Source organism: Cebidichthys violaceus, unplaced genomic scaffold (assembly GCF_023349555.1).
Source record: "Cebidichthys violaceus isolate CVI_PGR_0920_01 unplaced genomic scaffold, fCebVio1.0.p SCAF_165, whole genome shotgun sequence".
NCBI lineage: Eukaryota > Metazoa > Chordata > Actinopteri > Perciformes > Stichaeidae > Cebidichthys > Cebidichthys violaceus.
The window spans coordinates 87,470-100,834 of record NW_027176335.1 but is presented as its reverse complement, the minus strand read 5'-3'; the positions used below and the strand labels follow the sequence as shown (position 1 = coordinate 100,834).

Below are 13,365 nucleotides of genomic sequence, written 5' to 3'. Positions count from 1 at the left end.
GGAAGAGAGCCAAGAGAGAAAAATGCAAATGACTGTGTGGGAGAGCGGCAAAGAAGCTGGGATGGGGTGGAACAACGGATTTCTGCAGTAATCACAATGACCTGCTGAGGATTCGGGGGGGGGGGGGGTTTGGATATTTGTGAGTAAAAATCCTTTCTCCTTTTCTCCCAATAACACACACACACACACACAATAAGAGCACTCTTTGCTATTTTTTTAATTAAAAAAAAAAAAGAAAAAAAAAGGCTTTACCAGCACATTTACTGCAGTGCCACTACCAAAGACCTCGGGGCTGCAGAAGGGATAGTCCACGGGGCAGAAAGGATTTGAGTCACTGATACCGACATGATGAAGTAATCGTATCCACAGTAAGCAACCACACTCAGGGTTGACCTTTCTATCGGGGATACTGTAATTTTCTACCTGTCAGTTTGCTTTCATTCCATCTTTGTGTGCCTGAACTATATCTCTGCTCCATCAGGGAGTAATTTATCAGCTGCCAAGAAATGAAGAACAACTTCTGTAAGCATGGAGTGCGTTGTCACTTATTCTGCCTCTCTCTCTCTCTTTCTCTCTCTCTCTTTCTCTCTCTCTCTCACGCACACATTTTTTAACCTCCTTGCGTTGTGATAGTTGCTTACACATATGATTTAGCTCTGCTGCAGAGCCACTAATGCTGAATGCACGCCACACACGGTTTACACGTGCTCTGCACAAACACACCCAGTACGACATCTCTCTTGTCTTGTTATCCGTTTGCGCTCGGGCACCGCTCGGCCCCCAATCTGTCTGCTTTAGATCTTCATCCCCAGACACAAAAGGTCAGCGTGTTGTGTGGAAATACTCCGAAAATATCAACTGCCCGCTCCACGAGACACAGAAAAGTAGAGGGCATCACATTTAAACGGACAGGTCCGCCTTATACAGCTCTTGTCATGCTCTGATTCCCAGCTTAAATACCAGCACTTGTCATCTCACATCATCTACTACTGATTCTTGCACTTCCTTTTTGAAGTAACACTGAACAAAGAGCCGGTAGCCTGGAATACGCTTGCCCTTCTATTTCTCCTCTGAACTCTACCTTTGGTCTGACATTAGCATACCTCCACAGATCTCAACCCCACACCAGTCATAAATCCAAAAGCGGAGCAAAAACTTAAAAGAGGTTCCTGTAATATTCCACGAGACAATGTGTCACGTTCTGCCAGTTGTGCGTCACACCACCAATGCACAAGAGGGAAGCTTCGGTCTCGTAAAAAATGTTAATGGGAATTATTATGTATTCATGGGTAAAAGGATAAAAAAAGAAGTTTATAAGGGGGAGTAAAAAGGGGAAAAGGATGAGTAAAAGGAGCTGGAGAGAGGGCTGAACAGTGGGGGGAATTTAAGGAAAAAGGCATGAAAATATGTCAAAAGAAGACCAGCCTCTGTCTATCAAGCAAGACCTTCCTTTTCTTTAGAGGGAGGCAGAGCAGGGAGGCAGAGCAGGCTGATAGCAGCAGAGCAATAGAATACTGGCAGAATGTTAACAGTGTTCTCATTATTTATTTACTGCTCTGAGGGAAAGACTTCCAGTACATAATACACCGCTGCAAGAACCGTATTTTATGTTTTGTTTTTTTGCATATATATGTGTGCATGCGTGTTTGCGTCTGTGTGACGTGACTGCCATATCATAGTAAGGGTTAGCAGCAGCAGCAGCTTCATTCACATTCTGGAGGAGTCACTGTGTGTGTGTGTGTGTGTGTGTGTGTGTGTGTGTGTGTGTGTGTGTGTGTGTGTGTGTGTGTGTGTGTGTGTGAAAGCTATTTCATACATAGAGGAAGACAATGAGGAACCAGCCACGTCTAAGCTGCGCTGAGATGGTCTGAGATGGGGACTTAGTTAGACTGTGGAGAGACGGATAAATGAAACCATGGCAGGACGGGAAGGCCAGTTTGTGGACCGAAAAGAGAGGAGTCTCTACGATCGGCTAATGAGTCTAATTGTGGTTGAGTGGAGAATACTTTGGTCAGCAGAAGAATGGACTTAAGTCAGGAGGCAACACTGATGTACATCTAGAAAATAGTAAATGAAGAGTAAAGTCAAATTATTTTCTGTTTTAACTGCTGTTGATGAAATGGTTGATAAAGGTGTCCCACAGGGATCGATAGTAGCTCCCCTGCTATTCATTATATACATAAATACTACTATTTTTGTAGTATGTGCACAGCAACGTTCATATTTATGCTGACTATACATGTTGTATAATATCTGCTAAGCTTCAAACCAGTCCTTTTTTCTATATGTCAGTCTATGTTTATCCTATAGTCAATTAATTTAAATCTAATCTATATTACTACATATACTTATACTATTCATGAGTAGTAAGGAATTTGGTTAGATTGCAGATTTTCCTACAAAATCCACGTTAAATACTTACTCAAAAACCAAAAAAAAAATCAATTGGATTCTTACAGCAGGACAGTTTGTTTCTCCCTTCAAAACAGACAAAACATTATTATTATATGAAGCTTGAATAACTAATGTAAGAAAGTAGAAATCATGCAGTGAAGATTTTGACTTTGAGCATCATGTTTTAAAAGAAAGCTCCAGCAAAAAAAAAAAGAAAAGAAAAAGGGAGATGTTGTAACACCATGTAAATAGCACAGATTATTTTTCATGAAAGGGGAGAGAAGAGACAGAAACCGGCCGACACACTTGAGAGTTGTTGAGCAGTGAGAAGAATGAAATGATCTGTCTGTCATGAGAGGCTGACTGGCATGTGGGACATGTAAGTCCTCTTACACAAATTAATGGCTTTTCATGGCAGTTGGGGAGATGATGCAGGGATGGGAAGGGCGTTATTCCCTCATGTCAACCCATCACTGTTCTTCAATCTTCACTCATCACTACTACATACCCTCTATTCCCAATTCTCATCTCGCTCTGCTACTGCGTCACAACAGACTAAACACGGAGCGGGGACGAGGCGGAAAGAGGGGCAGAGGGCGATGCGGGGGATGTAAGGGGTAGAGGGAGGGAGGGAGGGGGGGTGAGGGATTGGCTTTGGCCAACGCCGTCTCACCTGTAAGGAAGGAAGTAAATGCGAGGCTGAGACCAAAGACATTTCCGAGCATATAATTGGCTTCTGGGCAACCTTAATAGGGAAGCCTGCCGAGTGCATGCTTGAGGCATTTCTGCAATAAAAGAGAAAGGAAAAAAAAAATAAAAAATACACCAAAACTTTGAAAAAAAAGGGGGAATGAAGTGAGGGTGAAGAGGAAGCTGGGCGGAGGAGAAGAGGCAAAGCAGCAGGTTGAGAAACAAAGGAAATAACAAAACAAGTGCAGTGGGCGTCAAAGTATTTAAAGAGAAAGGTGATTACCACGGTACCGTAGGGGAGGAGGAGGGCTTAGTGAGAGTGGCCTAATTAATTTCAGTGCTAATATAAAGACCACGAGTCTCCATCTCCTACACCTCGCTTCAGGCCCTTTTATCAGCCGGCGCAACACACATGAATTCACATCTAACAGCATGGGGAGAAACCCAGCATCGCATTAACACAACAGGAAGGTGGAAGGAGCATCTCACCATCAGCCAGGTAGAATATTAGATTCATAAAAGCTCAGTGAGAACTAAATTAATTGATTCAATTCATATATCCAATTTTTAAATCTGTAATCCTGCTGGCTGTGGGCGGCAACTCCAGCTGTGAGATTCCCCCATTGTTTCCAGGTCATTTTAATACCGCGATGCTTCAACCTCACTGACTCCTCAGATCAATATCCACTATATCATTCACCCAGCAATGTATTTAATGATCAATAGAAACATCTTTCACATTCTTGCCCGCACGGACGCATGTGCATGGACACACACACACACACACACACACACACACACACACACACACACACACACACACACACACACACACCTTGATGCATTATGAGGAGAAAATGTACAAAATCTCATTAATTCCACTCCATCCCTCACTCTCCCCCCCCCCCCCCCCTTTAGTGATCTCACCTAATGTGATCCCCAATGGCTGTCCGCTGTCTAAACGCCTGCTTTAATAGCCAGAAGCTTTGATATAATTCTGGTCCAGCTCAGAGCTCTGGATTATAGCTGAGCTATCATGTTTCTAGCATTAAAAAAAACAAACAATTAAAATTCCCTTCTAATAGCACTTTAGATGCAAGTGCTGCAATGCAACGTGAAAGTATAAATCTTTTTGTTTGCGCAAACACAACATAAACCATGCTCAGACACTTGCAGATGTTTCCAAAAAGCCCCCCCCCCCCACCCCCCCCCCCCCCCCCCCCTTTGTGTGACTATAAGCATACAATAAACAAAACGTATCCCAAACAGGTGTTTTAAAGACATCTGCAAGCTGTGGCTCTCCTCCTCCCACACACTCCTACTTGTTTGCCCTAGGCTCATCAAAATCAATATATCATTAGCCAGTCTCTACGCTTACCCCCCCCCCCCCCTCCCTGTTCTCCATCCAGGAAAGCTTACCTCCCTCCCACTCCACTCTCACTCTGTCTTCCCCTCAGATTTCACACTATTTCATACTGTTTTTCTCGCCCCTCATCCTCACCACTTTGGCCTCCGCCTCCCCACTTTCGTTTCGGCTGTGCTTCTGTCCTTTGTGTATTTCTCTGAGCCCCGCTGCTGACATGGAATAAAGTGTGAAAGAGGGAGGGGGGCTGGGGGGGGTTAAAGGTGTAAGGGGGGGAATTTGAGCCGTATCAGGTAGAGATGGTAGGTGAGGGTTGGTGTTGGAGAAACACGAAAGGGGGGGGTAAGAAAAAGAGCAGAGCAAAGCAGGGTAGGAGATTGGGGAGCGTGAGGGGGAGGGGAGTCTCGCTGGCTGGCTGGCTGGCTCTGTGGGTGAAATGAATGTGTAATTGCGTTGTAGTGGCTCGACCCTTCACCAGACAAGTGACGGCGGGAGCGACAGCCTCAGCGCTCCCCGGTGGAAGCGGCTGAGCCTGGGAGTCGCTGTGCGTGTTTCGTCAACATAAAAAAACGTTGTCAGCAGTGTGCAGGCAACCAACAACACCAAGGAGTAACACGCCCATGCTCTAAGTGTCAGACATGGCAAGTGATGAGTGATACATGGGTTAGGAATGCTTGAAGCCAGCGTTCATACTGGTCATTTTGATTGGTGAAAGAAAGAGTGTGTGAACAGGGATCAAAATGTATAGTTGTTAAAAAAATAGGGCTGGCTTGAATCTCCCCCTCACTTGCTCCTTCTATCTCCTCCGCCTTCACCCAATACAGCCATCCACATTCACTCACAACCCATCCCCACCCTTACATTTTTTTTTTTTTACATTCTCTCCTCAGTCTCCCCTTTATTTTCCTTCCCCCCTTTCCTCTTCTCCTCCACTTCGTGAGGAAGGGTGAAGAAGAGGGTAATTAAAATGGGGAGGCTGTGCAGTGAAATGAAGCCGTTTCAAAGAGACACCTCATCACTAAGAGAAGAACATATTCATGGAAGAAGAAGAAAAAAAAAGCACTTCAGTGTGTGCAACAGAAATGGGTAAACAATATATCAGTTCAGATGTTGTTGTTTTTTTTTTATTAGAATAAGAGTAGAAATAGACGACTTTGATGACCCACATGCCCCTCTCTCGCTCACACACACACACACACACACACACACACACACACACACACACACACACACACACACACAAACAGGGAACAAAGCAGCAGCACATAGCCTTGATTGATGTGCATAGCTCCAGGACAACTAACCAGACCGGCGAGATAGTGACACAGAAAGAAGAGGGGAATCAGATCCCAGTGACAGAGATAGGGATTGGCAAAACCAGAGAGGGTGCAGATGGAGGAGTCACCTTGAGGGGGAAGAGGGGGAAGAGGGGCAGGAGGGAGGGAGGGAGGGAGGGGAGGGGACACAGCGGCGATGCCAATTTGTTCCTTTTTCAGGCCATAAGCTGGTCGATATTAAGAAACTCCCTTGATGAGCAATTCAACCGTATCCTGGAGTGGACTGTTGAATTCACGATTGTACAAAAAGATCATAACTGTGTGATAACTGCAGAGTGGGAAATCCCGTAAAAAGCTTCACAGGTGTCAGCTTCCCTTTGCAGTCACTAAACGCTGGCAGTCTGTCTCATGTTGACTACACACAGGAGTCAGTGGGCCTCTGGTGTTTCACACACCGGCGGTGCGGATGGAAATGAAATACTATTGATTCAACGGTCAGACGCGGCTTTATGAATTGATTTTCAATGATTGCGAGTGCGTTCCATGGGAAGTCGAAGTGGCGTTTATCCACAACATTACCATCTTTAAGCTCACCTGGGTGGCTGCTTATCACTGCTGCAGATTTAGGATTGAGCTCTGCGGTGAGATATCGAGGAAAACGGGCAAAGCAGGCGGGGAGGGTTCATTGGTTTTATGAAGTCGAATGATATGAAAGTGTTGAAATGAATTACCGGGGTTTGTTTCAACTTGTTCTTTTAAAAACGTTGTCAGGTGTTGATGTTTTTCCTCTGTTATTTTTTTTAACACTAAAAAAAGGAGACCCACCGCCCCTCATTAAACAACAGCGACATCTGTTGGTGGAGTACTGACACAGACTCAAAGGGCAAGTATGGTGATAGTCCATATTTCTCTTATTCCAATTAAAAGACCAGAACCAGCGATGAATTGATCTGTGTAGCCAAAGCCAAAATCGACTTATGACAGACCAATGAGCCCCAGCAGTGGGTGACATGTTCATTCATTACAATGAAGATGGACACTACTGCACATGTCAAGGGAGTACATTGTCCCTCCAATTGAAATACTAAGGAAGGTTCTTCCACAGACAAGAATGAACCGTTTAAAAAAGATTTACAGTAGGAACGAATGGGCAGAGTGTGAGATACAGACTATGTGGTTTTAGTACTTTTCATGGGATTTGAGGAAAATAATAAGAAAAAAAACATCTTGAGTCTTATCCTTTAATTTCACTTAATCTAGGGAAGAATTCAATGAGCAATACTGTTAAAATGCAGCGTGTCTTATTTTTTAAAAGCATGCATTGTGGGAGATGCAAACAATAAAAATGTAAAACACTTTTAAAACAATTACCATAGGCGTCTTCCAAAGAGAACATCATACCCGTCACGGCAGTAAACGCACACAGGCGTTCCCAATAACGTTAATGATGGCGCTGTTCTATCCAAGTGTCCCAATAAGCATCATTAATTTTATTCTTTACACTTCCACTGCTGTGACACATTTAAAATGTCTTCCGTGTGAAATTGCTGGAGCATTAAATGGCACAGCCGGGCCGCGTGTCCGTTATCGTCACGGAAATGTAGGTATGGTGACTTCAAAATGGACTGCTACGTCACGACAGAAGCCGTGTCTATAACTTGCTTGATGTACATAATGAGCAGTTTTTTCAACACATCATTACTGATTGACTCTCAGTCTGTTTGTTGTGCCCATCGATTGAGGTAGTGCTTTACAATGCATCATTATTTCATGATTAGCGCTCCATTAGTTCTCACTGCATTACTTTGTTCCTCCATTCTGAGTAATTCAGGAAGCGATTGTTAGATGTTTGCTCATTTATTTCTGGTTTATTCTTTACTAATTGATTCATAAATATTTACGACCGTGTGTACCTCACTGTAAAGTGGAAGGGCAAGAAGGAGAACGCCCAACTGCGCCGATGCCAGAAGCTAATGTGAATAAACAATAACTAAGAAGAAGGGAGCATCCTTGATGTTTTCTGAAAAAGGTTTTACTAAATAAATACATTAAATATGTATAACAGTGTTTTAAGCCAAATGAAACTCAAGGACAGTTTGTTTTTTCTTCTGTTTCTGAGTGAAAACCAGGAGGATGAAGCACCTAAGGCATAGTGGGCTGCACAAATGCACCTCGGAGCAGAGGAAATATGAATACATGGCAGGAAATTACAAGCAGGAGTGGAGAACAATACATCTCACACAGTATGAGCCTCTGTCCTGAATACCGCAAACTCCTTGTTGTTTGTTAACGGTCACAAGACAGAAGCCATTGCAGCTGTTTTAGCTCTAGGAATAGAGTTTTAGGTGTGGCTCTGCAGAGGATGTATTATAATGTTGAAATAAAATGCCCCCCAAGACCATAGTCGTGAAGATGCACTTGATTTGCTGCACTGATCATTGGAAACGATGTCTGCACCAGACCAAGGACGCATCACTTCTTGTGAGTGCTGACAAATGAAACACATAGATCCGGTGCTAATGTCAGAACACACACATAAACACGGCGCACATTTCCATTTTAGCTGAAACTAATGTATTGAAATACCTCAGAGAGAATGAAAATGATGGTTTATCGTAAGCCGTGTGCTCTGATGTCCCACAGAAACAATTTTAGTCAACAAATTGTCACATAAAAACATTTTATAGCTTATTTGTTTGTTACAGTGTGTGTAGGTAACGCAGTAACTCAAATTCAACTCAAATTGATTTTCATCAGCACCTAACAACGTTGTATTTTTGACTATATAAAACTAGATTTGTTGCAACATGTAAAACGGATTGCTTTGTAAATATAACAATCTACGCTACAGGCTACAGGCGTGAAGGAAAAGTGGACAAGATACAAGGAGGGACACAAATTCAGATGTGTAAAAACTATAGCTTTTGTCTTTCTGATGTACTTGTAGGCTACTTTACTTTAGTAATCCCATTACATGCTACTTTCTTCTTCTGCTCCACTACATTTTAGAGACAAATATTGTACTATTTGCTTCACGGCATTTAGTTCATAGCTTTAGTCACTAGTTACTTTGAGGATTCGGATTAATGACAAAACACAAATAATCAACAAATAAATTGCTCATGATGATTAGGCTATAATTAATGATCACCTGGGGGGGGGGGGGGGGGGGGGGATTCACAAGCCTTTCAGCAGTAGGCTGTATGAAGTTATTAAAATGAGCTCAACTTTTACCAGCTGCAACGTTAAAGTGATGAACAAATGGGTGCATCAAGATTTATAATCCAGTGATAAAATATACATTATTCTGAAATGGGCCACTGTGCATAGTGAATATTTTTTTCCTTTTGGTAATTACATTTTTTTATTTTTATGGTCTTATTTTTTACTCAAATAAAGTCTTTAATTTATGCGGTATTGCTAATAGCCTCAAAGACGTGAGTGCTTCTTCCACCCCCGGCCAGCAGGGGTCCTCAGAGCACCGTGTGGTGGCGGTCACAGAGCCAGAAGAGACACAACAAAACTCTCTTCAACGCTGCTAGTTTACTTAAATAAATACCAACAGTCTGCCAGGACCGGCGTTTTTATCTGGAAAGTAAATTACAGTAAATATAACGTTACGTGTTGTCGTTTAACATGAACCGTTAAAACAAACCGTCCTGTGTTCACAAACCCAGCTCAAGTATTCAACGGAAGTTGAACTTTGTTGCTTCCGATAACAGAAGCTAAACAACTGAGACCAAACAAGTTGTAAAGCAAAAATGTCGGCCTGTTGCGTGTCTGGCTGTAAAAACCAATCCTCGACCAGCAAACTGAAGTTTTACAGACTACCGTCTGGATCTCGGCCGTTTCAGGTCAACCGGAGACGTTTGTGGCTGCGCGCGATCCAGCGAGTGAACCGTAGCACCGAGGAGCTGAAAGGAAACGCTCGCGTGTGTGGCGCTCATTTTAAATCACGTAAGATAAACCAACTCACTTTTAGCTGTTTTAGGTTTAGGTCGGTAGCTTTGGCGGACGGTTAGGTGTAACTCTGTAACTAGTTGTTGACTTTTTTTTTTTTACATTTTACAGAGGAAGCATCCATGGACCATGACAGTCCCGACTTTGTGCCTTCGGTGTTTACATGCGCGAATCAGAAGCCCAAGAAAAGAGTGAAAAGGTAAGAGACGTAAGAGAATGTTGTTAGCCATAGTTAGCTAACTTCTTGTGTGTGTGTGTGTGTGTGTGTGTGTGTGTGTGTGTGTGTGTGTGTGTGTGTGTGTGTGTGTGCGCGCGTGCGTGCTAGCCCCAGCAACAACACAACACAGTCCTACGTTACGCTTATATCATTTCATGTGTTATCATCTAAGTGTTGCTCCTTGTCTGTTTGGGTTGGGGACTTTATTTCACTGAAATACCCAAAAATTCAAGGTTTTCATGTAGAACTGATATTGATAACAATGTTTCACAACAATAAAGGTATTACTATTGAGCTATTTCTGCCATATAAATCCAGAAATCATTGTGTGTATGTCTTAACATTACATTTGTGCGACTGTAAACGGCTGGTCGATGTACTGACCTGTTTATAGATAATCTTTTTTATTATATTGAGCCGTGCTACACTAATGCATCTTGCCCCACTAGCTGTTAATGTGCATCCTCTGTATTGCGCATTTGAAACGTTTTCTCACTCCTCTTTGATGAGTACATGCGTGACACATTTATTGTGTGTTCGGATCACATAGTTTTCACACAATGCGACGGCGTACAGTTAAAGTGGAAATAGAAGAAGAAGAAGAAGAAGAAACAACTCCACCCAGAGTTGACTCTCCTGTGGACCTCCAGTCCTCTGTTTTGATGGAGGAAATACAGACGCCATCAACTCCATCAGTGCCACAGGTAGCAGCCGCTACTTTTTGATTTCTGCATATGTTTTTTACAGTATGTTTATTTTCATCATGTTATTGTGTTGTGGCTTGAAAGTTAACTTGAGGGTGTGTCTCTCCTGTGTGTGTGTGTGTGTGTGTGTGTGTGTGTGTGTGTGTGTGTGTGTGTGTGTGTGTGTGTGTGTTTTTCCTAGGATGGAGAAACGTTGACTGCAGAGCCTGAGACTGAAACTACACCCGTCAAATCACAAACAACCTCCAGCCCAAGCAAGGCATCGCCATCATTTAAAGCTCCAGCGGGCATCCCAGAACTAGACAAAAGAATTCCCATTTTGCTCCTTAAACATATATATCGACCAGCAGGTGGATATCAGTGTGAGCGGTGCAATCAGAGCTTCGCCGATGTGTCGCAGCTCATGAAACACAGAAAAGTGCACGATGAAGAAATCTCCTTTATCTGCGAAAACTGCGGACATCATTTCACAAGTCAGGCGGATTTCACTGAGCACCCGTGTGAGTCTGAGCCGTCCTTTGCGTGCAACGTGTGCGATCGGTCTTTCGCTACGAGTCCTAACCTCAAGCGCCATAAGCTGCTGCATGTCAAAGATGGCCGGAAGTGCGGCCTGTGCGGCGTGCTGTTCTGTCAACTCCACAATCACGTGTTATTCCTGCCGTTGGCAGCGTCTATAACCGAGTATGAAGAGGATTCCGCCACCGCTCGGCCTCGAAAGGCAGTCGGCTATTTGATGCCAGGAAACCGTGTGCCGGTGAAGCCTGAGCCTGATTGCGACGCTCGGAGCGACGTGACTGTTTTGCCCGGACCTTTATCCAAGACCCCTAAGACCCCATCAGCCTCACGTGCAAGAATCTCATCAGAAATCCACGTACCAGCCTTTCTAAAACCTCCCTTTGCGTCCGATCTACCGCCGCCGGTACCCACGGTCGCGAGGAGGCGTCGGCCCTCGTCTCCGTTTAAGCTTCCGCCGCCCAGCTCTCCTGCGTCCTCCGCTCTGCCCCGTCCCCCCCTACATTCAGAACTCCCACCCTCACTGAAGCTCTTTTCACCACTGTACCTCACCTCGGCATTGCTTGAGGTTAAAAGAAATTATGAATACATTTTAAGCAAACCGACGGGTGTTATTAACAAGAATGTCGTGAAGGAGGAGCAATGCCAGCTCCCTCTTGATTCCTCCAGATGAGCGAAGCACCGAGCAGGTCAAACGGGGAAAGAAGTGCTTACGGCCTGGAGATCTGAAAGGAAACGCTGGGTGGAAATCCGTCACTAAACAAACAGTGAATTAATAATTTACTTTGGTTCACGACAATTTAACCCGAGCTGTCGCCTCGACTGTAATGTTTTAAGTTTTTCTTACTACGTTTCCAAAGACTTGTGCTCTGTGTCACATGAGTGTGTTTGGTAGATATTGCAGTTAAAACATGAGCTCATTTGGGTTAAACTTTGTCTGTATGAAATGAAGTGGTGACATTGTGTTTAGTGTCCTTGTATTAAGTGTATGCTGTGAAGGTGTTGCTGCACCCTTGTCTTCGATGCCTATTTTTCTTTGACGGTTGGGTTCTGGTTTCAGCACATCGATGTATTTTAATGTCTAAACTCATAAAGCTGCTATTTTCTTATTTACTAGAGAGTATTTAGAGTGCTGTCACTTCTATATCCCTGATGATAAATGAGTTTTCCCACTGTTCTGTACAAATGAAGAATCTGTAACGTACCTGGATGTTAAAACCGTGCAGCAGTTGCACTGCAGGCTGTATTATTATTATTTTTTTTATATGTGAGCAAATGCACATTTCTATGAATGATATCATGAATATCATTATCCAGCACCACGTCTGACCAGACGTGTTAAATAATTCAGTTTTCTCTTCTACCTCAGCGATCGGGAGCAGCACCGAAAAGTGTTTGTTGTTTAGAGCCGTATGTTTGCACATGAAGATACTGTTTTCCCCCACGATGCAGCAGTTCCAGTATTTGAGCTACACACAGGTATGACATGTTTATGAGTTGGCTTGTGTGTGGCAGAAAGCAGAGTGTTGTACAGTTGATACAAATGAACATAATGTCACCCCCTTGCTGCTATTAAAACTCTCCATTTAAAGCAAATAAGACTCTGATTTATGATTCTGTGGCCAAACGTGTCTTCAGATTTGTCCTGCCGATGGCACTAGAGAGATCGTTAAATTGACCCAAAACTGTCTGCCCGCTTGTCTCGGACCAACCTCTTCATCCGCGTGTCATAGTGCATAGAGATGGTCTCTGTGAGCTGCAGTACAATCCCATTGCAGGAACAAAATCCCCACAGTACAATAACAATAAGGTGCCTTCATGCCCTCATTCGTTGGGCTTTTTATAGTGTTTGTTTGTGTTTCCTGAAGTGTAGCCCATGTGTTAGAAGTAAAGAAAGTGAGGCTGCCCAATAGTACAATCCACTTATAACCATCCATCACAACCACCAACTATTAAGTATAATATTTAATATTTATTTGCACAAGTCGTCATGACTATTGCAGAGTTAAGGAATGTTTCTTTTTCAAGAGCCAAATTTAAATGTTTAGCCCAGCAGCATTTGGACCTAAATAACATTTACAAATGCAGACTGGATAGTTTGTTGCAAAACAGCAATATGATATGCTTCATTAATGACATTTTAAATAACATAATTTATGTTTTATCAGATATTGTGTCACTTTACAAACATGTGTAACTGCAGACCTGTTGGCTTTTTAGAAAGTGACCCATTGTTAGTGACTTTGT

At 43.3% G+C, this 13,365-nt stretch overlaps 1 protein-coding gene across 1 annotated transcript; it reads left to right on the top strand.

The window, feature by feature from the left end:
• The first annotated feature begins 9,285 nt into the window (after positions 1–9,285).
• LOC137873401 (zinc finger protein 568-like) lies at positions 9,286–12,695 on the top strand. The gene is made up of 4 exons (XM_068711623.1): positions 9,286–9,681; positions 9,796–9,883; positions 10,452–10,605; positions 10,787–12,695. The coding sequence occupies exons 1-4, from the start codon at positions 9,486–9,488 to the stop codon at positions 11,789–11,791; spliced, it is 1,443 nt and encodes a 480-aa protein (XP_068567724.1). The 5' UTR covers positions 9,286–9,485; the 3' UTR covers positions 11,792–12,695.
• Positions 12,696–13,365: the final 670 nt, after the last annotated feature.

Bases quoted from the DNA above. Each gene is read 5' to 3' on its own strand.
- LOC137873401 (XM_068711623.1), top strand. From the start codon at position 9,486: ATGTCGGCCTGTTGCGTGTCTGGCTGTAAAAACCAATCCTCGACCAGC. The intron at 9,682-9,795 runs GTAAGATAAACC...TACATTTTACAG, and splicing joins TGGCGCTCATTTTAAATCAC to AGGAAGCATCCATGGACCAT. The intron at 10,606-10,786 runs GTAGCAGCCGCT...TGTTTTTCCTAG, and splicing joins CAACTCCATCAGTGCCACAG to GATGGAGAAACGTTGACTGC.